We start from the raw sequence: 25805 nt of genomic DNA on the forward strand, positions 1-25805 counted from the left end.
CTGACTAAATTCTCTGGTATTACCTACCGGATCTTACCACTGAATTGCAGTAGCTCATTCAGGAGAGGCTTCTATTACTTGTTCGCTGAAGTATTTTCTGTCTGGTTTCAGCTTTAGTAGCGATACTAAATCTTTAGATAACATTAGTAAAGTGATGTTTCATGTTTCTTCAGCCAGCAATCAAAGGATGATTTAGACCGCCACCATTAATGGAGCTTATTTGCTTCTCCTGACAGCAAAACAAAAGTTGTCCATCTGAAAGTCGCATCTGCTTTTGTGTAATTTGTCTCCTTTGTTTCCACCTCATCTCTGGGAAATGTGTAGATAACTCCAATTATTTTATTTTTCTTCCAATAACCTACAATGTCATACATTACTGACAAACATTGTTTGTATTGTTAATTAATGCTGCTGGCACTTCTTGTTATCACTGATACAACCGCAGTAAGACACAATATAGGCCTGTTAAGGAAAGGCAGACGAACGTTATTGGTCAGGAGCTGCAGTATGTAATTCTACTGATGCTGCGGGTCACTAAATTAGATTTTGCATTATTGCAGTGATAGCTAGAGTCAGCAGTAATCTTAACTTATCTTATATATTGACATTAATTCTCACCTCGAGTTGTTATTTAATTTGGTTGCAATTTATTTTTTTGTTTCGTTTTTTTGGACGCGAGCCTACTAAAAAAGGAACCAGTTGGTTAGAAACATTTAGAGTTTGCTGTTGGGCAGATTTGACAAGAAGCCATAATTGCTATTATGCTAGAGAAGACACAACATTAGTTTGAATCACCTGATGACTCTGGGGTCAGTGTGTGCCTCCTAAAACACTTGGGGGAACAACTGTCTGTTATGCTTGCTAGCTCTGCTGTGTTCACTGGCTAGCTGGCACTGCAGTTTGGTGAAGGGCATAGAAATTGTAAGTTGACTGCATCCATAGCATTTTATTGTTTTATCAACCATTCAACTTGATTAACACAAAGTCATATTCACCCCTTCAAACATACATTCACACAAAGCCTGTATTTTGTATGTTTGTACATCACATTTTCTTGTGCCAAGTCTGTGATTCAGTTTCTTGCTTAAACACACTTTGAAATGTGGAGTGGAGGAGCCTGGGAGCGAACCCCTTTCACCTTCCAATTAGTGGATTCCACACTCTACCTCCGGATCTGTCGCCCACATGGTGTGAGATTTTATTTAATTTAATTTTTTCCCACCAAAAAGTTCCATCCAACCCATTAGCCGAGACACGCAAAAACAAAATAGACCTTAAAGTGCACTTTAAAATCAGATGACTGTTTCCTATAGGTTCATTATACACACAGTCATTTAATCCTTTACCAAATATAAAAAGAGATTAACTGATGCAGCTAACACATTTAACGCCAAACAGTTGCTTCTTCTGTCATTAGACAAAATGTATTAAACTTCTGCTCAGATCATCGCAGATTTTTGAATAGTCGTAAAAAAAAAATCAGTCTGCCAACCAACCGATTCGAGCTGTCAAACTGCTGCATCGCTTCTAACAGTCAGTTAGAAACTCCATCATGACAGATTTTATATTTCTGTTCCAGAGCTTTTTTCAGTCTGCAAGGCGGCAATTACATTTTAGAGCTCAAAGTTTTATTCTCCTGGGTACATTCAGTAAACACAACTTTATCTAAGCTTTTCTTTAGTAAGTTTGTGATTAACTGTCAGCTGAATGAAGCATTGCTTAAGCGCTTATAGGTTGAGTTTGCACAGATAAGGTTGAAAAGCCTTCATAGACTTACTTTAATTTATAGAAATGTGTGTCTGTTGATAACACTATTTGACAGGGGAGATTTAGTTGGTTTTTCTTTCTTTTTTTAAATTGATGATTGAGGTTTACCCCTTTTTTGCTTGTGACCTTCACGCGTTAGTATTGACATGCTCACTTAACAGGGCTATCGACAGCATACAGGGGTGATTTCAGTGCCAAATCTCTCATCGCATATGACATCATACTCTGAATAGCACAGGAGTCCTTGAGCTGAAAGATGAAAAATTGGAGGTGTTGAAAAAAATAATCAGTGGAGGTGGAGAGGTGTTGATGCAACGCGGGGCACGCAGTGACTGGTTATTTGGAAACTTAGCGCAGCTCCCATGCAGGGAAAGTTTAGGGGAACACAGACATTGTGTAGGTGCATCACAGGAGGCCAAATCAATGAGATAGCTCCGGTTGATTGTGAAAACTCACAAAAAACTTAAATAGAATAAAAAATATTTCAATATGTAAAGGAGTGAAGTTATTCTTTTTATTATTCTCCCATTTGCATAGGTATTTGCCTACACAGAAGAATGCTGAGCCCTTAATACAACACCATACTCTCTACCTACTAGCTGTCTGCTGTGTATAGAGTTATGTGAAGCCTGCATGCCTGCTGTATTGGGAAATTAATGTAAATGACAGGACTGAATCTTTTACATCTTCTTTCAGATGCTTCCTTTGGGGCCACCGCGGAGGATTATCTCCCCCATGCTTCTTGTGTCAGACCATCCCTCTGCATGTTCTCCATCACTATAGCCATAAAACTTCTCTTTAGTCTTCCTCTTTTTCTCTGCTGCCTCAGAGGTCCAATTGTTCAATTTATTCATTATCCCACCTCAGGTATCTCAGCCTTATTTCTCTAACTTTGTCTCCAAACTGCTCAATCTGAATAAAATATATAGATTAGGGAAGTTTTACTCTACAATTGTTAATGATTTTCTTCAGCCAGTCATTGCTACATCTGTTGAAATAACTAGACGTTGGTAAAATTATTCAGTACAAGAAATAAATACTTCATAAAATCATGTTAGGTATGGCAGACATGAAAATATCAAGACTGGAATTAATAGAAATATGAGCCCATCATGAAGAAGCTGTAGAAATGACAGTTAATGTAATAATGGGGTGATGTGATTGCATTTTCTATCCATCCAGAGAAGCATTTTATTGCAGTTTGACTATTATTACACTATTATACAGGTTTCACTTAATTGCTTGTTACAGAGAGAGAGTCAGAGTGACAGCTAATGTGATACTTATTAAGCCTGATAGAAAGCAGACCGACTCGGAGAAGAGGCAAAATTGCATCTGGCAGGCACAAATTTTAAACTTTCCCTGCCCAGACAACTTTGTCTCAGGAATAAACAAACCCCACGCTGAGTTAGTGTGTCCCTTAGGAGCTATTAATAATAGGGTTATTAATATGGCATTCAAGGAATACAGGAACACCATGAATGTAGTGATGAGGAAGATGATAGGTAAGGGTTGGTTTCACAAAGCACGTTGGACATGAAAAACTTTTTTCATGACCTCCAATAAAATCTGCTTTGACTCTATAACAAGACAAAACAGACTGCCGCGGGCTGTGCTCAGGCATCCTAGAAGATGGATAGATGCACTGTGGGTCTGCTAGTGTGCAAATGCTGCATTAAAGTAACTGGTTTAAAAAAAAAAAATCAGACAGCCTAAGCGGGGTTGCTGCCCTGCAAAATAAAACTTAAGTAGTAGTTTCTGGAGTAAAGCACTGACAGTGAAAGTCAAAGATGAAAGCAGATCAAGATAATTAGGATGAACGCGCCTACCGGGTAGCACAGCCAAAGAAACAATGATAGTCAACAAATCTTGCCGGCTTTTTCTCTATTCATCAAAACTTTGCTGTTAACAAAGTGCTTATTTCGTATCCTAGCTGGCACAAGATCAGAACACTTATTCCACTCAAGTGAGGAAACTGAATCTGCATATACTGGCACGTTTGTGTGTGTCTGTGTGTGTGTGGAGACTCCTGGCATATCATTAGCCTTAGTGCTAATGATATGGAGTTAAACTGAATTATTTATATTTGTGTAGGGAATGAAAGTTTTAAACTTGTGTGGATGCCAATGTCATTTTCAATTCTGCTTATTGGTAGGATTTATTTTGGGTTAGCTTATTTATCCGAGGTAAATTTTTCTGTGTGGAAAAATCAGAAATCTGCCTAACGTTATGCATTAGTCGAGGTGGTTGTAGTCTAAGGGCTGTGTTGGGGAGTGGGGAACTACATGTAATTAAACAAATGGAATGTGTATATGTAAACCCCAGGTGTAGCTTTTGGGTCTCAATTAACACTTTCCTAAAAACTTAGATGCTTTCTTGATTTTCAGGTTAATTAAAACAAGTTTGTTTTGTAAATTATGGTCTCTGTGATCTCATGACTGACACCATCTCACGCTTTACCTTTCCAAACTGTGAAAAGGACATGCATGCAGAAGTTGCAGTAAGTTGCTGTAACAAAAGAGGGAGATGTTTTATTTCAAGCCAACACTCCAAATACCTACTAAGCCAGTATTTAAACAAGCATTATTAACACATTTACATGTATACATATTAGTCACCTAGCATAATCGTCTCTGGCGATGCACTTTATACGTTTTTTTGCTCATTAGTGACTCCTTGGCTTTAAATATATAATCTCCCTCTGCTGGTAATGCAACTTCTGCATGCTTGTCCATTTCATGCTTTGGAGAGGCAAAGCATGAAATGGACACAATGTACCGGCGTGTCTATTGCACATATTACATGGGACTCTGTGAGAGTCAGAAAGAAAAACTATATTGGGCATGCTCATTGGGTCAGACTGTCATGGTTTGCTGTACTCACATTTTCCTCCAGGGCGCTGTCTGGGTGTTTGGGCCATCTTGGACTCCACGCTCAGGCACTACTCACCTGCTGCTCATCTCTGCTAATTGCTTCAGGCAGTACTTAAGGCCTTGGTGGAGTGTTGGTCCTCGGTGGATCGTTGTACTTACATCCACCTTCTTGGACCCCCGCCTGTCTTCCCTGGACCCTACCTGGATGAGCAAGAGTGTGAGTGAGGCACGGCGTGGATTTTGGACTGAGGGTGTTTTGTATCACGGGCTAAGTGAAGAGGAGTGTGAGTGTGTTTCCCCCCCAGCCTTGGACCTTCCCTTGGAATCCCTAGAGGCCACTCCCCACATTTGCTGTATATGTGTACATATCTCACCTGCTGCTGTAAATAAACCCTTTTCTGAATGCCACATTTGAATTTTATTATTATTTTTATTGTTATTAATATCCCATTTTGTTTAGTTAACATATTTTTGTGCTACTACTTCCCTACTTTAAATCTTCCGTGACAGGCTCCGCCCTTTTTTAATGCCATGATTAAGCCCACTGTGATGCATTTGCCTCGAGTTACACCCCCACATACTGTATCTGAGACTTTGCTCAATTCTTTCCAAGAGTGACAACATCATCATGGATAAACTCTATAAATGTATTAACTATTGCTTTTTATTGTTTCTTTAGAGCTGTTGCCTGTTCCCCAGTTTCTTGACGTACATGGACCTGTCCCTCATTGTGAATCTTTGGTTTGAACGTGTGTGAGTGGGCAGGCCTGACTTTGTCAGAGGTTTTCCTGGATGCACGTACTCTCAGCAGTTCCTGTTTGATCCGTAACTGGTACACCTGCACATCCCTCGTGAATATTTAAGGACTGGCTCAGTCATCCAGCCTTTGCCAGATTCTACAGCTGAACACTGATATCAGATTCAGCCTTTTTTTCTTTCCTAGTGTGTGCCTGAGCTTCTCTCCCCGTCTGACATTGTCATGTGCCAGCCAGTCGGACTGAGAATTCACTCTGAAATAAATCTCTCAGGAAAACCTCTGTCTGGGATTCATCCGTCCCCTTGCACACATCATCCTAATAAATAAACCTTGAATTGAGTTCCCACTGTTTGTGTCTGCAATTTTGACTCTGCTAATTACGCTTTATTCATGTGATTTGAGACATTGACTGTTTTACTGAGCAGTCCTGCTTGGTGCACTTTCCTCACCTGGAAAACACTAAAGCTGACCAGCTTGCACGTGATGAATAGTACATTTTTTGTTTGTTTGTTTTGCTGTTCTGGACCCTGTTCTGCACAACTATTTAAATCCTTTAAATTCTTCCTTTTAAATTCTAATCTTTGTAAAACTGCAACCACGTGAGCTAGCGCAATAATTCTTTTTGCATATGAAACCAGAGGAGTTGTACTTACATTTTATGCCATGAGCTTGTCATGATCAGCTGTTCATAACACTTCCTAAGCTGGAATAGCTGTTAGCACGAACTATCGCTAGTCCGCTATTTCCTGCCCAAAACCGGAAGTGACGTCATTTTCGCCTTTACTGGTGTTTTTAAAGGTCATGTTTTTTATGCTTTTCTGTATAGTTTCTGGGATGCTTAGAACTCAAATTGCACTGCTGGAAATAGTTTATTTTGATGCACTTTTTTTTTTGCAATTTTACATTATAATATTTAGTTTTGGTTTTCCTGCAGTATATAAAAATTGGTGTATCTCAAAAATAAAACTATGAAGACACTCAAAATAAATTTCCTGTGGTGGGAAACTATTTTGTACAACTTTTTTGTATTTACAGTTTTGAGGGATAAATGTCTTAAATTTCTCTAGCTAGAAATATATGTAAAAAAGAAACAAAAACGATTTTTTTGTATTTTTTTTTTTCACTTTTTTGCAATTTATGCAGTTACTATGGACTTAATGCATACATATTATTAAAATTTGGGATATAACAGTTGTGTTGATGTATAGCAATTTGAAATGCTCCCAATAATGGCACTACAGCATGTAAAAATATAAAGATAAGCTCTGGCGGACTTGGTTCTATGGTAGGTCTTAAAGGGTTAAAGTGATAATTTGTAAAACTATCCCTTTAAATTACTAAGATGTACCTGCAGTAACTGTCTGCTATTATTTGAAATAGAATAACATTTTACCCTTGTTAATAAATAATCAGTCCTGAAGCAGGGGTGCTTTTGAGGAAGTTTCATAGAAGTTACCTTTCTTTGTGAAGCCACGGATTGGATCATTTAATGTCATCAGAAACCAGTTCTTAACTGGATCTGATTCTTGAGTCATATCTCTTCAAAGATGGCGGTGTCAGCCCATGGAGTGCAGATTAAAACATTTATCATCAAGTAGGAAACTCTGGATTTTGACCAATGCCTGCAAAACTCACCTTTATCTTTGGTAAATAGCAAATGATAACATTCTAACATGGTGGGAATAAATAATGCATCGATCAGTTCTGGTATGATTTATGTTCAAGCTGACTTCCTAGAAACCAGCCAAAATTAAAGCACTTATTATACAGACTAATAAGTAACTCAGAGAGCTGCTGCATGTTTTGCATTCAGGAGTGGGCATTCTAAAACGTCTTGTGTACATTTATGTTCTACTGCGGCACTAAGAGCTCACAAAGAAATGAGTAATTATGGACGTGATTGTTATGTTTATCACTCTGCACCTGCAGATAAGTCACTTAATTCTAACAAACACTTCGTGAGAGAACGAAGAGGCATCTGTACAAACATTCTGGGATGCTACTCTTTTGAATCAACTTAAACCACAAAGGATGTAAGCAAAACAGAATAGGTCTCTGTCCTAATGTGCTGACCAGGGTTATCCAGTGATTTACATAAATACATGCTAAACAGAAATATTCCCCGAACAGTTCGTAGACAGCAGATATATTTGTTACTAGTAATTTACTCTAAAATCCCAGAACTGTTTTCACAAAAATCAAATCAAATGTGTTTGGTTATTTTCCTTTGGAAAGAAAACTCACCAGAGTCCACTGACTACACTGGAAAGAGGCTATTTGGGCCACATTTGATTTGACCGACACTCTCACCATTTCGAATTAAATACACTAGAATTTGTTTCAGCTGAATAGATTTAAAGTGAAAATGATTAAAGACACGTGGCCTAAGGATGAACAGTCCTTTTCACGTGCTGTACATTAAGGTCTCTGCTTCTGAAATAGAAGAAAAGCAAAGGTGCAAATAGCACAGTTGTTCAGTTTTGTGCATCTTGCAAAGATAATCCTGTATAATATAGAATTAGAGATCAGAAATTCATACAAACATTTACTGAACCTGACTGTTTTCCCCAATAGACTGGCTGAGCAGCAAAAATCACGTCTGAAAAGTCTAGAGATTACAGATACAGTTACAGCTATCGCGTGCACACAAACGGACCGAGAGTAAGCCTGATGAGTGAGAGAGACGGAAGCTGATTTTTATTTTCACGAGTCATCCAACCATTACACCTCTGCTTAAGAAATCACCCGATTGTGTAACCCTTTATCACTAAAGGACTTTTTTTGTAGCACTCAGTGGTTCAATAAGTAAGCAAGTAAGATAATTCTGTTTTCCTCTGCATTCACTTTTTTTTTTAAGAATTATTTTTGTTGTGGTATTAATATCTTAAAATATTTTATATTATTTGAAGTGCCATGCTTTGCCATTATTTATGCTGTTTCTTTATATCTTCACGATTGCAAGAATCCATGTTTTCCTGTGTGGCAAATCATACCTGGGCTATATTTAGAAAGGTGGACGTAGAAGCAGGCTGTGTTTCCTCATGTAGCTTTCTTCTTGTGAGCTGTACGGTTACATTTTTTTTTTCCCATCAACATTCCAACTTCAGCAATAGTGAGAGGAAAAACATTTCTTTGTTTTCCAGATACATTAAAACATCAGGTTTATTTACCAAGGCTTTATGCAAATCAGATGACCTGCAGGCTGGGCTCATGTTCAGTTTCAGTGAATAAATGCTAAGTGGCAGCAGACGTTGTAAACACATTGATGCTCTGATTTGTTTTCAATGTAGCCGTCACAAAAAGAAACAACAGTGTAAGAAAAGAAAAAAACACAAAAAGGCTACTGTCAGGTTTGTTAAAGGTGCTTTTTTCTTCAACTTCTTTTACTGAATAGCAACCTGATAGCTCTTACAGATCTCACCCATAAACCTGTGATGTGAGAAAAAATGCAGTGTCATTAATTTACTCTCTTAAAAAATGCTGCTGTCTGAGAACTTTTCAGCTCAGATCCTATAAAAGTGTATATCTGAATATCCTGTGTATCGTGAAAACACAAAGCCCGTTCCAAACAAACTTCCCGACGTTCAGCACACAGCGGTCATCTTCCTCTTGAGCCTTCAGGAGGTGCATATCGCTGTCTTATCAAGCAGCCCTTGTGGAGATTATATTTACTCTGTGCTGCCGTAAGCACCTTTCCTGACAGATTATATGAATTAAGGCCTTATTATGGGCTCTGGCCAGGAGCTGCATGTACCGGTGATTTGTAATAAGGGCAGTGCTGAGGTGAGTCAGCAGCAACTGGCCTGATTACAGCAGCTGGACCTCAGGAGGAAAACCCGTGGCTCATCCGCGGTAAACAAACACCGCATGAGGGGAAGAACACTCCATTAGCGTCTTTGTACTTTGTAGGCAGACGCGGTTAGACAACACTTTCCATTCATAAGGATCACATTTGAAAAATGTCATCAATGATGGAATCTGTAAAGTAACTTGATGTCGCAGGAAGAAGAAAGACAGAAGAGCCATTTTGGTTCATAGGAATTAGACAATATTTTATATTCTTTTGTAGCAAAATGTTTTCACACATAAACAGTTTTTTTTTTTTTCTTGTTTTTGTCCTGGAACCTCAGGTGAGAATCATGACTATGTTGAGTCAAATACACACTTAAATTTATATCTTAGTTAGCAGAGTGGAGGGGGATGTTATATGATGTCACAAGCAGAGACCGCAGGTTAAAGGGTCACTTTACACATTCACTAAAATACATATTTCAACGTGTACCTCCAGTGTCACAAAAGCAAATGTTTTCTGGTTTTATTTGCTCAAATTCCAAAATAAGCATCCTTGAAATTTCAGATGAAATAAAACAAATGGGAATAGATTTAGGTTTCTTCTGCTTATAATGAATTCAATTTCAAAATCTTTAGCAAAACAACTTGTTTTAATCTGTAAGGTAAAATGCTCTCCACTTATAATGAGTGAAACTATCAGGATATAATGAGAAATTAATAGAAATGAAACCAAAAGAGGGGGGATGATTAGGGATGGGTATCGAAACCCGGTTCTTGTTGAGAACCGGTTCCCACTGTTTCAATACCTTGGAATTGTTTGCCATTTTTGCAAACGATTCCCTTATCGATTCCAGTCGCCCCGAATGACGTCACCACGTTGCGGAGCGTCATTTACCTGGCAGGAAACACGGCGCCCAAAAGTTTGATTATACTTTACGGGAACGGATGACAACGGGGCAACTTGCAAAGTAGATATTTCATGTTTTTAATTCCGCTCCGGACTCGCGAATCTCAACCCAGCAGCAGCGGTAACGTTTGCACGTCCTCTCCCGTTAATGCGGCAGGTAAATAATCAACTAACAGTGCATATTATGTTTGCGCGATCTGCCTTATTAAAAAACCTGCCATTACTGTGCATTTAGGTGACCATGATGAGAGAGACAGACAGAGTCTGGCTCAGATGCTGGCAGTTCTCGCTGCAGTCTACCGGTAGCGTCTCCTTTCAGGCCAGGATAGACGAATGTCACCGAGCAGTGACTAAGTTTGTGGTCAAAGGTTTGCACCCATTTACCACAGCAGATGCCCCCGATTTTCGGTAAGTGAATGTGTTTAATTGTAGGCAGGGACATTACTGGATATTCTTGTGTAATTGCTACAGAATAATTTATGTTATACTTTGTTATTGCTACAAAAGAATATTTATTTTATTATTTTACATTTACAATTTTTTTTCCTGGGGACCCTGTGACGCCCCATTGAATGTTCAATGGGGTGTCACAGGGCTGTGGATCTCTTAAGATCTCACTGTTGGGTTTGTAAGGCCATGTTACTCCTAAATTTCTATCTTGTTCGAAGAGAAGATATAAAACAAAGTTCTAAGCTAATCGACCTTAGTGTTCTCCTTTTTTAAAAAGAATCGATAAGAGAATCGATAAAGAATCGAATCGTTAAACAGAATCGAAAATGGAATCGGAATCGTGAAAATCCTATCAATACCCATCCCTAGGGATGATTTGTTGCATGAAAGTGGACAATATAGATAAAAATTTACCTAACTTGTTTTTTTTGTGACTTTGTTGCATCGTTGTCATTAAAACCTACTGTTATTGGCAAATTAGGCAGACAAGTGTCTGCAAACAAAACACCTGAGATACTAAAGTAACGTGCTGATGATATTGGGTAATCTGACTTATTATGTTAAGAATAAATAATAAATGTTATGAATCACACAGTCTGTAGCACTCATTCATTTGTAGCAAAGACAAAAATCTTCAAAAATGTAAGCTAACAATTGTTTAAAAAGTTGTAATGTTTTGGCAAACATTAAATTAAGGGTAAAACGATATTCGTTGAGGACTCAAAATCTCAAAGATACAGATTAACACTTTATTACGGGCTCAGTCATTTCTATTTTTTCTGTTCAGCATTGTGTTGGTATTCCTCAGGCTAGCAAATTCCTGCGAAAAGTTACATAGTTGGCAGTGATTCGAAGTCTTTCATACAGGTTTTCGTGGAAAACAATATGCTGGGAACAAAAAAAATCAGACAGTGATACAGAAGCATGTCTGTGTAGCTTATTGCTGCACCTGGGCTACAGCTCTGGTACAGAAGAACATTTACACCGATATTGGAGGGTTTTGATGAGAACGGTTTTGCTGCTGCTGCTGCTGAGGAATTAGTTTTTGTTCAATTCATGGATCAGATCATTTTGGAACTGAACTGGAAAATGTCATTATAAAACAATATATGGTTCTTAAAGAAGTAAGGACTAATATGGGTACTTTTCTGTCACTTTTATGCAAACAAACAAGATAATTTTGCAAATAAAAGAAAGAAAGAAAAAATTGTATAGATGCTTTTCCTTATTTCCTTAGTTTTCTTTTCATTGATTTAATATCAATCAAACTTTTGAGTGTAAATCCAAAACTGCTGCTGGTTAAGTCGAACATGGGTGTTAAGGTGAAATATATCTCTACTGATTAGAGTCACAGCACTTACAGTTGGTAAATAATTGCGTGGTGAAAGCATAGAAAGAGCAAAGAAGGCAGAAAAGTCACTGCACAGGTATGTTTATATCTAGCCTTTGCCACAATAACATAAAGAATGTTTCGTTTTATAAAGTACTCCAGGTAGATTGCTTTTGTTCAACAAACTGTGATGTGGAAACTGATTATGAAAATCCATATCTGGCTACAGGCAAAAAAAGTGAAGTAAAATAATACCAATCGTAGTTTAAACATAACATTATTGCCATTACCAAGATGAATGTTATGTGCAAACACACCTACACATTGATTTTATGTCATCTATGCTCTCACTCTCTTATTTGCAAACTGTGGAAGCTGCCATGCTGACCAACAGAGACTGCCCACGAGAGTGAGCTCAACATTAAAAAGGTTGTTTTTTTGTTTTGTTTTATAATGCAAATGTAATATTTTAAATGACACAAAAGTAACTCCATGCCTCAACTGTCTCAGTCCTAAATGCACATGTGGCTTTCTGGAACAAAGTGCTATCCCTGCAACTGAATAATAAGAATAATAAGAAAAAAGTCTCATTCATCCACTGGAGCAGTGCACGAATGATTTATGTCGTTGGCCACTTTGTAGGTATTACTCTGAATTTATCATTTATTTTAGACACATTATTGGAAACTGTTTGTGCTTTTTAAATTGCTGAATTTATAAGCTCATGATTTTAAAGCTCATTTGGATATACTGTATGTCATATGCAGTTAAACACACTGAATGTCAGTGCAGCAGTGTGGCTCACTGGCTAGAATGGATATACTGTATGGCATGGATACAATGCAACTCAGTATTGCGGCAAAACATGTAATATACACTCTTGTCCACCGCGTCCATTTCACGCTTTGCCTCTCCAAAACATGAAATGGACACACATACATTAGTTACATTACCGCATTACCAGCAGGGGGAGATAATATATTTAAAGTCAAGAAGTCAGTAGTGACCAAAAAAACGTATGCAGGACATTCCAAGGTCCTTAATCACCACAAATGATTAAGCTAGGGGGCTAATATGTATTTACATGTAAATGTGTTAATAATATCTATTTAAACACTTCACTGTGATTATTTTCAAGTTGGCTTGAAATAAAATATCCCCCTCTTCTTTTACTGCAGCTTACTGGAACTTCGACATGCGTGTCCTTTTCACGCTTCAGAGAGGCAAAGAGTGAGACGGACATGGTGGACTGGCGTGTCTATTGCACGTTTTGTGGTGATATTGGGTTAAACAACGATTAAAGCTTTAGGTAAACAGGGTCCTTATCATTTTTGTAACAGATGTAACAGATCTATAGAAGGGACTGTACTAGAGACACATTGTTAAACTATATGTATATTGGTCTGCATTTTCCAACACCGTTGTAAGGCAGAAATTTTGCAGAAAGCTCTCTGAAACCATGAGCAAATAAAACCAAGATTGTCTACAGTGTACATGCAGGAATACCACTTGAGATAAGTTGGAAAATAAGTATTTTAGTCATTTGAGTGACTTGACCCTTTAACAAAAGCCAGTCCTCCACTTCCCCCTTGCAGTATCACATAAAATCCCATTTCAGTAAGCCAACTAACAATGATCAAGTTGGTACGTCACAGTAAAGCACCTTCTCACTGTTTGCTTCACATAAAAATAAAAGTACTACTGCACGATTGCCCCCTTCCCCCATCCCCATTTACATTCTCACCCAGTTATTGTACAAAAAGAATGCCAATATACAGAACGGTACACCTACTGTAGGGAAGAAACGAAAACCGATGACCATCCCACATGTTAAAATGCAGCAGAGATCCACAGAATACCGAGAAAGGCGTTAAAATGCAGAGATGTTGCAGTTTTGATCAGCAGTAATCTGAGTAGAGTCTAATTCAAAGTATTTTACTGCAATGTACAGCCCTGTATGAAAGAGAATGAAAGATAAATGGGCTCTCTGATGGATCAAATGAAATAACACATCCAACAAAGGTTCTGTATCATGTAATTTGGTGAAATGTTTGGCCCTTTTAATGAGTTATCGTTCCCCTTTTTTCCTTTCTTCTAAGCAGCACGATGACCTTTATCAAATGACAAATTCCTCCATTTAACCTGGCTAAATGAGTAATTGCCATACTCTCTTGTTTGTGTTACCTCATGAGAATAACAGCCTGACGATAGATTCTGCTCTGGGCAAATGATTAAGTGGGCTTGATGGATTTCAAACACCATCCACGTCCAGTGACTATAATATATCTTGATAACATCTGAAACCGTACCCTGAGGCGAACACTCTGTTTACATCAATGGGCCTTTTGCCTGCAGGGACCATTGTCACCAGGGCTAACCTATGGGGAGAGTTATCAAAGCAATCAAACTGACATTTTGTTAGAGCAGGATTTAACCTGAGCTGGAAACACACTGGATTTTGACTGGATGGCAACAAATAGTTTTTTGACAGCTTTACAATCGAGCAAAGAACTTTGTGTGTGGAGCTGTTTGTGTTCCATCTTAGCTGTAGTCCTACTTGCTTTAAAATAACAACGTACGATACATAACCTGAGGTACAAATACAAGACTGGCTTGCTGTGGTTCATTGTTATGGTATCTAGAACATAGGACCATATTGTTACTGAAAATTAATCATGTTATCAATTTGAAAGTGTTTGCAATGGCTGTATGAGAGATGGTAGCCTCTACATATGTGTATGTGTGAGAGGGTCTAATTGTTTGTGACCAACAGCTACAACCTCAGTACCGAGATGTGCTTCTGCTGATGAATTGCCTCAAATAATAAATAGTAAAAATGATAGAAAAAATGACTGAAAATAAAAATGACTTTGTTTTAATTTTCTACTAGCTCCTCTGGTCTCTCTACTGTTGCAGTAGTCCCATTTCATGCTGAGGGTCCATGACATTGTGATCCACTTCACCACAATCGAGGCAAATCCTCTTGGTATTCAGTTGTTTTAATAAAGACACAGTAAATCCACTTAGAATTTCTTGTCTTTCTTTCCCTTTTCTCCCCTCAGGGATAATCTCATGTACCCTGTGGTTTGGGAAATATTCCTTGTGGGCCATTTCTGCAGTTGTTTTAAAATGGGGACATTTTTCAAATACAGTTTGACACTGTCAGAGATGAGATCATGACCAGGAATCTATTGATTTGAGTGTCTTATATTATCACTTGGGTTAGCTTCATGCAGAAGATAGTTTCCCTTTGGGATATCCTTCACTTTTCACTCGTGTTTCTTTTATTCTCATATAGATTTATTGTTTGGTCATGAATCTCACATGTGGTCTCTATGGTCTTCAAACCGTGCTCTCCATTACCCACTCGGAGCTCTCAAAACTGGGCTTCTCATCCTCACTGTCATCATACTGCAGCAGCATGCCATTAACAGACAGACTGCGTTTAGTCCAGATATTACTGATCCTGCGTGGGTAGCTGCTGCGACTCTGTGTGGCCCCTACGTGACCCATGTCAAACGAATGGCTCCGCTTTGGCTTACCCTCCTGGGGGAGCCCTAGGATGCGTCCCAGCATGGTTGTGGACTCTGCCCTTCCAAGCAATGGTTCTTTATCAGACGGTGGTACCACAGCCACTGCCATAGCATTGGAACTGGTGGAGGGTCCAGAAGTCCCTGCGCCGTCTCTCCCTGCCCCTCGCAGCTCCAGTGAAGTGAAGGCCCCTAAAAGGTGGTCCAAGTTTGGGCGTGCTTTGGGGCCGTGCCTCCTGAACTTGTTGCTCGGCAGGGTGGTGCACTCACTGCTTTGCATGCTGTAGCGGTCACCAGCCCCTCTTGCTGTTTGGCTGTCTAACGAGTTAGAAGAGGAGGAGGACGAAGAGAGACTGCTCTGGAGCGATCCACACTTGAACTCTACCATTTCCTCGCGCATGACCACCACTGTAGATTTGACCTGTGGTGGGGCACCGTTGAACCTGTTCATTCCTCCGTTCGTCTGTGAGTATGTGTTACTCACAGTGGGCAGTTTATTAGTCTGGATCCCACTCGTCACCTTATAGCGAACCATGAGGATAATGATGAAAACCAGCAGTGTGGCCACGATGATGCCACCGATGACCAGGATCATAGTGCCACCCATGAAGCCACTGTGAATAGACTGACACTGTGGGTAATCCTCAGTGGTGACAAATTGGACACAGCCTACAATATTGGTGGCAGTGAGAGTTGTAGCAGTATCATCCCAAATGGCCAAGACACACAGGTCATACTGCATCCCTGGGACCAGATTAGTGAGTACAAAGGCCCTGTTAGTCATGGGAATCATTCTGAAAACAGAAACAGAGAGACGGTTTAAAAATACAGACTTCTTGCCATAGGGATTCAAAACAAGGCCATAGTACCAAAATGTTGAAAGTAGTTTGAATTAATATCTTATGCTTTGACATATCAAGGAAATGGTACACAATTAACCATGCTAAGTAGTTATTTATATACACAAAGTAATTCAAAAAGATGACTTCATTGCTCCCGGTATATACCATTTGATATGCATGCAAGCAAAAAGTAATGAGATAAATAGTGATTGGCCAATTTTTAAATATTGTTTTGGCTAAATGTAATATCTTGTACAATCCATTAAACACTCATTAAGTTGTTTCAAGTCAATTTGTTATTATTTCTGATGTTTTAATATGACTGCTTAATTAAGCTTTAGTGCTTTTTGAGTCAAACTGAAACTCAAATCTGCAGTATGTTAATTGCCCAAGAGCTTTGCCAATGAAAAGGGTGTTTTCAAAACCTGTATGTTGTTGCATAGACAGCAACAGCTTTTATCCACTCATTCATCTGGATATTTGATCTCAGAGACATTTAATTAGTAAATCTTCTTTCTCCATGTGTCAAAACATGTAATTTAAAACCCTGCGCATGACTTTCCAACTGAATGCAGTAAAGTTTTTTAAGTGTTACCCTACAAAGAAGCAAGACAATTGTAATTTGCTGTGCTTGACAGGTCGCACATGCTGCTATCGAATCCAAAACATCAAAGTAGTTGGATTTAAAATGCTGTTTTGATGCTAAATTAATAAATCTTTGGTAATGCCGATATAACATTAGTGGACATGCACAGTTTAGAAAACACTATTTCTGTGTTTCGGATACTTTACGTGTAATTTCACGACCACTTTCAGCTACCGTGCCCTAGACCATTAGATTTTTAAAAATCTAAGACAGGAGCAGTACCATAAGGAACAGGTTGCACCTTGAAGTGACTTGTTGTGATTTGGAAACTGAACTGAATTAAACAGAATTAAATAGAATGGAAGTTGGCCATTGATCTTCTGCCAAAAAAGACAATAGATGAATATAACTGGTCTTCAATCTTGCTTTAACATCATGGTTAGAGAAGCCTCAACAAACGTTCGAATCCAAGCCATTTTTGAGGGGTGTATAAAACATAATGTATTTCAACTTTAGATTTGAAAATGTATCATATGCCAACACCATCCACCCATCCATCCATTCGCTTCCGCTTATCCTTTTCAGGGTTGCGGGGGGCGCTGGAGCCTATCCCAGCTGTTATAGGGCGAGAGGCGGGGTACACCCTGGACAGGTCGCCAGTCTGTCGCAGGGCCAACACACAGAGACAGACAACCATTCGCACTCACATTCACTCCTAGTGGTAATTTAGATTATCCAATTAACCTATCCCCACAAGCTGCATGTCTTTGGACGGTGGGAGGAAGCCGGAGTACCCGGAGGGAACCCACGCAAACATGGGGAGAACATGCAGACTCCACACAGAAAGACCCCGGCCTGATGTTAGAATTGAACTCAGGACCTTCTTGCTGTGCGGCAACAGCGCTAACCACCGTGCCACCGTGCTGCCCCATATGCCAACACAATTCTGTAATTACATGTACAATGCAACAAATAATTAATTGATGTGAAACTGGAAAACACTGGGGTAAAAAAGGTTGAGACTCCAACATACCCATAAGGGCATGTATAAATAGATTCCTCAGTCATTCATCCATTGTTGCTTGCTGTTTTCCTATAGCATATGTGTTGAAAGCTTTGATCCCTCTGAAGTGCCTCCACCAAAGAGCCCAGACACCAGCAGGACTACAGTTCATTATTCATCCTTAATTGCCTCTTTCTCCCACAACCAGGAAGAAGCTGTGCTTCCTCGCATGTTCCAGTGGACTCATGCAATCCCTCCTCTGCTCCACATGGCTGTGATTGATTTTTAATCATGCCATTGTTTCAGTGCAGACAGTGGGAAACTACATCGGCCAGCTAGGGGTGCACATGTGCATGCTATGAAAGGATATCAGTATTAATTCAGAAACAGTAGTTGTCCTGTCTTTTCACATTATCTTTTCCTTCCAGTTTATAATGTGTATTCTGGTGTGCAGATAAATGAATTGCTTTAGGCCATTTTTTCTTCTGTATATAAACTACATACTGAGGATTGCATTAAAGAATAAAGCATCAAATCACATGGTAAGCAAAGTCAGTGCTCAACACTTAAATTAATGGCTACCAGCTGTGCACTAAAGTGAAGTTAAACTAAGAAATTCATCCTTAAATCTGCATTTAAGAACTTGCATGGTTTTAATATCTCAAACTAGCATTCAAACAAATAAATGTACATGTTTTGTTATATGGGGCGAGTCTTGACTGACAACATCAAGAATGCAATTTAAATAATCTCTTTTCAGGGAAACAATTTTGCTGCTGCGAATCACTGAATGAAAAAGGAAAATACATTTTACAAACCTTACATTAGCTTTAGAGTTGCAGTTTTGTACAAATTAGAGAAAATTCATAAGGCCGTTTACTAGAACAGAGATGAGTCATCCACTGTTTCTGTCACTGGGATGAAAAAAAAATCTCAAAATTCATGTTGTTCCCTTTTTCTGGCATGAAAAGCTGGCACTAAGTATGAAAGCAAGGATATCAGATAAACAGCTTATTATTGAATTTACAGTGATGGCAAGTTGCATTAAAAGCATTTGGGCAGAGTGATATCTTTCACAACTGCTGTGCACAGTTCTATTCTTAGAATCCTAGCTAATACCCAGCCGTTTGGATTGTCTTATTATTTCATTAGATCCGGTATTGGTGATCAGATATGGTGTTTGATAGAGAAAGTAAGCCTCAGTTATCAGTACTAGTACGCATGAAATGAAAATGCTCAATTTCCTGCCTAAAACAGACCATAATGTGGTAATGTATAAACTTCAGCATACTAGTCATTCAATGATCATTCAGTGAGTTTCTTTAGATAAGTTAACATTAGTTTGAGGAAACAAAACACATTATGTGGCAAAAAAAAGTTGTAGGAGGTCGGGTTAGATCAGTGAGTGAGCAGACAACCATATGCCGTATGGCCGGAGAGCACTAGGCCCAGGTTAGAGTCTGACCTGGGGCCTTTGGTGCATGTCTTCCCCTCTCTTCAAAAAAGGCCAAGTTGTCCTATAAATTGGGACTCACACTGCATGAATAAATCTGATTGTTGTTACTCATCCTTTAACCTCCTAGGACCTGGCGTCCACATATGTGGACATCACATATTGGGTTGTCTAGAGTCTAGACCACAATACGAAATTTAGCTCTACGAGGGCCTGATATCCTCTTCTCAGAAACTACATCAGGTAAAAAGATAATTCTTTGGTTTTACATTCATCAGGTCCCAATCAGCCCAAATAGCAAAGACAAATTAAAAATGCATGCCATGAAAGAGTTGGGGTCTTAGGAGGTTAATGTACCTAAATGCATCAATTTAATATTAAACAGCATGGCTGTATTTTTGTATTTCCAAACAGTTATCTTTGCTAAATGTTGCCGCTCTCACTGTCTCATTTGACATAGGAAATTGATTTCACAGAGCCCAAAGATCTTCAGTAACAGTCTCCAAGCTCACACTTTATGGACTTGAGCAGCTTAAGAAGGATACATTGAAATGAGGGTCTATAATCCTTTTTCTTCTTGGATTTCTAATTAATGGTTCAGGGCAAGGATTTCACTTTGGATTGCACTTTTTACTTAAAAATGTGAACACAGCAACCCGTCAATTCTCAATTTAAAGAAAAAAATCTCAAGGAGGATTAAGAAAAATGAATGTTGATCTTCAAGTAACACTTCAAAGGAATTGACTGTCTCAAGTACTCACCCACCAAACAATTAACAGCTGAGAGAAGAAACCCAACTGTATGTATTCTAAAGCTAAAGATTACACTCAAGACTCAGTGTGCCACTTTGAAGAGAGAGTTATTAGCCCATACTTAGATGTAATCAAGTTTCAGTAATGACTCTTACCTGTAAATGAGGACTTCATCTTCAGAACAATTGTACTGAAGCTGATACATTTTGACCTTTGGAGTTGCTTTGCTAACACTCCACTTGACCAGAGCAGAAACAGCGGTCACTTCTGATACAGACACCACCTTCTCTGGAAGAGGTTTAGGCTCCCCTTTACTGATCTTAGTAGAGCTTGTTATGTCTGACAGGCCTGACTTGTTCTGGGTGGTACGGTTTGTACCATTACTCAGATGGGGGAGTTGAATGATTGATAGTTCAATGGACGCTGTAGATTCTCCTGCAGCATTAGCAGCAATGCAGGTGAATGTACCGTAGTCCTTAGATGTGGTGACTGTTATATCCAGAGTCCCATTTTCATATACAGTTGCTCTGGAGGAGTTGCTAATCAAACGGTCATCAGGAGCAACCCAATGCACAGTTGGCATTGGATCGCCAACAGCTTTGCAGCGCAAGCTAGCTGTCTGTCCCTCGAGCACGAGCAATTTGTGTGTATGTTGTGTGATCAGAGGAGGCTCACACACAAATTCCTCCTCACGAACAGACCAAAAGTAGCGTCCCTTTAGACTGGCAGGAGAAGCACAGGTTTCCATATCGTCCTCCCGTTCCAGTCTCCGAAGCCAAAGCACTTCACAATTGCAGTGCAAAGGGTTTCCACCAAAGCTTAGTGAGAGCATTGGTGCATATGGTGTGCTCATCACCACATTGCTCTGGGAGCGTGCAAAGATAGGATCTGGAGGGAGCTTCTGAAGACGATTAGAGGTGAGGTCCAAGCGTGCCAGTTTGTCGAGATCTGTAAAGGTCCCCTCAGCAATGAAGGAGATGAGGTTATGGTCCAGACTCATTTGATGGAGGTTAACCATCTTTCGGATGGCCTCCCAAGGCACAGTGCGCAAGTTGTTATATGACAGATCAAGATCCTCCAGTGTCAGTAACAAGTCATCAAAGGCTACTTTAGAGATACGGCTCAGTTGATTGTTGTTGAGGATCAGGTGTTGCAGGTTAACCAGTCCTCGGAGGTCATCTGGTCCCAGTTCAGTCAACCGGTTACTATCCAGGTGTAACGATCTTAATGTCTCCAGGTCAATAAATGAGAAAGGCTGGATGTCGCTGATGGTGTTCCGGGACAACGTGAGATCCACCAGGCCTGTCATATTGGCAAAGTCCAGGGTGGAGATCTTTAGGATGAAGTTGCCACCCAGCCGGAGCTCCACAGTTCGCCGGTCAATGTCTGGTGGAACAAAGAGCAGACCTTTGGAGGGGCATAAAGTCCCCAAGGACTCTGACAAGTTCTGGCAGACACAGTATTTGGGACATGCATGGACCATCGTAACTGCGGTTCCCAGGAACAGGAGACTGATGACCACTTTGTCCATGTTAGCTTATGCAACGAGGACCTGAAAAAAAGAAAAGCAAAACAAAAGATAAGCTTTATGATCAAAACTAACGTTATACATATTCAGTTGCATGTAACTTAATGAGCCTGTGTGATCATGGATTGTGTACAGGGTTGGGAGGCAGAAATCCAGTTCTGACAGAATGCCAGTATAGTCTTTGGACCATATGGTCCAAAAGCGCTTGTTTAATGAGCAGGTATGATATTTATACTTGAGACTGTTTTACATGAATATTCTCTATTATAACCTTCATATGCATGTACTTTGCAATGCAAAGAAGGTGTGAGAAATCACACGAGGATTGTCTGAATGAAGCTCAGGATTAAACTGTGCTAAGAAGCTATTTTTAATGACGCACATGCTTATAAGCTGTCATTACAGATACCGACATACATGCAGTGGAAACTAGTTCAAGTGTAGGGTACCTGAACTAGTTTCCACAACAAACAATGTGTTCTTTCTTGGGATGTTACACAATTTTGTTAAGACAAAATGCAAAAGTTACACGAACTACTCCTCATTTACTACATTTTTTTTTAAGCTGTGTGCTATTTATGATTTTTTTCTTATTTGTTTCCTTTTTTCCATTGTGTCTGCACCATTGTAGTCAGAAATTTGGAAAGAATATTACACAAACCACATGTGTTAGACATGGAAAAAGTCAGCCCGCCTCTGTACGTTAACAGTCCTCACACCTGGCTGACTCCTCCAAATGGATGGCCACACTTGACTTCATACAGCGAGCTTTTAATTCCCCCAGATATTTGTATCATTAATTCCTAATACACTCAAAACCTAAAAATCAATTTCAATCATCCCTTTTTTTTTACATGAGCAATTTTGATTAATGGGAAACTCTGCCTTGCAGTCTGCATGGTTCTCTCTAGAACCATGGAAGCATGGTTGTAATTTGTTTTACATTAACTACGTCAATTCAGATATTCATTATTATGTATGTGTGAGGTGCTAGTTGCAGCATTGTGACTTATGTTTGACTACCTTGCAACATCTCTTCAGGTGTAGGCTTTTCAATAACTTAGAAGAAGGAATATATGACTATTTTTTCCAATTTACAAAATCAATCTGTAATCATATCACAAATGCTTCCTCATTTGGGTTGTGTGTCACAGTGAAATGCTTAGAACGCTCATGCAGAGTGTTGTTTTTTTTGTTATGTTTTTTTTTTTTTTTTTGCAATAATCACTTTCACCAAAGAAGTTGATTAAAAAAACAAAGCAAAAAAAACAAAAAAAACCCCCAGTGGAACTACCAAAATTATGATCCACAGTTTTGATGAGGCCAAATGGTACTATAAATCTTTTAATACCAAGAAGAAATACAACACAAAATTCTTAGAAATAAAAAAGCAACATGTTATAGATATATGAGAAAGAGAGAGAGAGAAAGAGAGATTTCTCATTTTTCAGTTCACACGGCTAAAGTCCTTTTCTTAATTTTTAGTGTCGTAGAAAAAAGCTACAATATGGTGTTAATATTTATGCTACAGACTTTTCTGAGGTTTCACTGTCTGAATCCTAATGTAACAATTTAAAACCAGCACTCTTTAAAACTGCGAAACTCTGTGCAAAAGGTTTTTCTTTTAGCCAAGTACTTGCAGGCTGGATGCCTACTGTTCTGATCCTCTCAGCGCTCTGAAGCTGATCCCCAAAAGGCCTCATGGTGAGAGCTGTCAGTGATGACAGACAGGTTGTCTCATGGACTCATTTTAATAGACACCATCTAGAAACAGCAGCTGAAAAGTCCTATAACCTCAAAGAATCTTCCTTTATATTTTATGTATCGTTTTTCATGGGCAGTTTTTCACTTGAAGGGTACAATTTTGGTGGTTAAATATTATCAAAAAATATAGAAATTCTGCAGAAATTCATATGTATTAGATATAATCTCAGAAAGATTCCTAGTATTATCCACATATATTCAACGTGTATTACGGTTACTGGGCAGAGAAGTGCAGGCAGAAGAGATTCAGAGGTGACCTTTCAGGAAGAGAAGAGGTTCACTCACAAAGGCGTACAGTATAAACCGTGGACCATGTTTGAGGCCCATATCTATTTACTCATGACCTTTACCAAACCTGCACCACCATCTAAAATTTACTGTAAGGGACAAAATAACAGACATACCAACAAGGATATGTTCTATACAGTTCCACAGTACATTAATGACGCTGACATATAGTTCAATAAGAAGAGATCATTAGAAGCATGGTTTATTTATGTACAGAATTCAATTTGAGGTATTTGGTTAGACCTCGATGGCCCAGCACAGCAGAACAGAATCCCAGCTAGGATAGGGATTGGGGCAGGACCCCCTAGAGTCTAGATGCTGGTGGTAGAGAAGAAGATGGAGTCTTGAATAGAGCCCGAGTTATTCGAGGTGGTGATCGGGGAGAGGGTTGGTTGGAGGAAGGGAACTGCAAGACAGACGCACAGTGAGATTTAAAGTACGCGGAGTGAAGGCTGATTGGCTGGCAGAAAGCCGATTGGACTAGACCAGTGATGTCACAATCAGCTTGACAGTGTGGGAAAGTGGAAGTTATGTAAAACTTAGATTAGGTGCCAACACCTGAGAAGCAGACAGATGAGTGACTACAGATGTTCCTCATTGATCTTACAGATAAGCTTCTGTGAAATTAATTCAATTTACGACACAACAATAGAAGTCGAACAAATAGACACAAAGTGTTCATCTACTTTGTTAGATATTTTATAGACATATTTCATTGTAGTATTTTTGTAATATACTAATATTATACGTCTGTGATTGCATCAAAAGTTCAGAGATCTTTTAGCTCTGGGAAATATTCACCTTTTCAAATCTTTCGTTTTGGTTGCTGTCTTTGTATGAGACTCTTTATCCACTTTATGTAAAAATGCCACCCATATGTTACATTTAAACAGAATTCATGAGCAATAAAAGCAATTATTTTTTCCTGAGGCACGTAATATGGAATATTATTGCACCATTAGGAGCTTCTGCTTGAGCTCCTTGAATTTAGTTTCATAAATGAATTTATAAATCTATGTGCAAATGCAGTTTTCAAACTTCTTGTTCTTGTATTTTATCGGTAAATGTTCCACACAGTAATGTGGAGAAATGCCAGGTTACAGTAATTAATGTTTTTTTTTCTTGTTTTGTTCATTTGCTGAAAGAGAACATGTATTATTGGAAATGATTTTCTGTCAGAAACAAACCAGAAAGAAATCTTATTGACTGCTAAAAGGCATTTATTGGACAGCTGTGCTGATGGCTTTCAGTCAGTTTGAACTAGATTGAAGATAAAGTATTATTCAGGTGACCCCAAACATTTCATACATTATAAACTGAGTAAGTACAGCCACTCACAACAAGTTGATGTGATGCTTTAATTCAATGGTTTTAAAGACGCAAACAGAAGACACTTGAATCAGAAGACTACCGTAATTGTCGGGCTATAAGCCGCTACTTTTTGCACAAGATTTGAACCCTGCAACTTTTAGTCAGGTGCGGCTTTTCTATGGATTGTCCGCTGTTTTTGTCATATCGTAAGACGATTTGTTTTATTTGTTCCGCTGTTGTACGGCACTACGTTGCCTGGCGGAAGGGCATGTGATCAGACACACAGTATCGGGGTTCAAGAGTGGTATGTTGGTCACATGTCCATCCGCCAGGCAACATAGTGCCATACAAGTAGCACGAAAAACAAATTTCAGCGGGAGGCCTGGATGACGAGCGGCAATAAACTTGCGAAAAGCAAGTTATGCTCAACTCCACCGGTGGAATCTGACAGCGTGGAAAAGTGTGAAAACATCCACGATCACCAACGGATTTCGAAGGGCTGGACTGCTGCATGATGGAGAGGAAGACACCACCACGGCCCTTCTGAAGGTGTTCGACTCTGACACTGACAACGAGGATTTGTTTGGTTTTGAAAGTGACAACGAAGGAGAGAAGCGGAGAGTGGAGGACGTAGCCATCCTGAGCCTGTTCGTATCCGACACTGGAGAAGAGGACTTTGGTGGTTTTAGTGTGCAGGAAGATGGTGGTGAATGACTGACTTTTCTTCTTGTTAAAGCCGTGTCACTGCACCTGAGCCTAAAAGGTAGTCCGAATCTATTTTTCTGGTGTGCTGTAGGTTATTGTTATGTGCTACATTTGTTACTCATTTATGAAGCACAGTACATGTTTTGTACTTGTAATTACCACTACTT

At 39.2% G+C, this 25805-nt stretch overlaps 1 protein-coding gene and 2 long non-coding RNA genes across 9 annotated transcripts in view; 2 read left to right on the forward strand and 1 right to left on the reverse strand.

Moving 5' to 3' along the window:
- Window positions 1-4621: 4621 nt before the first annotated feature.
- On the forward strand, window positions 4622-5672 carry LOC146495867 (uncharacterized). The gene is made up of 2 exons (XR_014871333.1): window positions 4622-4857; window positions 5320-5672. It is a non-coding gene; the product is annotated as an uncharacterized LOC146495867 (long non-coding RNA).
- Window positions 5673-8891: 3219 nt separating this feature from the next.
- Window positions 8892-10763, forward strand: LOC146495868 (uncharacterized). The gene is made up of 2 exons (XR_014871332.1): window positions 8892-10253; window positions 10332-10763. It is a non-coding gene; the product is annotated as an uncharacterized LOC146495868 (long non-coding RNA).
- A 218-nt stretch (window positions 10764-10981) lies between these two features.
- The window catches only part of LOC146495869 (leucine-rich repeat and fibronectin type-III domain-containing protein 2), a 136475-nt gene continuing 121651 nt past the window's right edge, over window positions 10982-25805 (reverse strand). For all 7 annotated transcript variants that reach the window (XM_085144489.1, XM_085144490.1, XM_085144484.1 and 4 more), the window contains 2 exons: window positions 20198-21594; window positions 10982-16200 (listed from right to left, as the gene is read on the reverse strand). In XM_085144489.1, coding sequence (XP_085000615.1) covers window positions 15219-16200; window positions 20198-21573 — 2358 coding nt within the window. In that variant the 5' untranslated portion in view covers window positions 21574-21594 and the 3' untranslated portion in view covers window positions 10982-15218. The remainder of the gene's footprint in view (window positions 16201-20197; window positions 21595-25805) is intronic.

Source organism: Neolamprologus multifasciatus, chromosome 19 (genome assembly GCF_963576455.1).
Source record: "Neolamprologus multifasciatus chromosome 19, fNeoMul1.2, whole genome shotgun sequence".
NCBI classification, from domain to species: Eukaryota; Metazoa; Chordata; class Actinopteri; order Cichliformes; family Cichlidae; genus Neolamprologus; species Neolamprologus multifasciatus.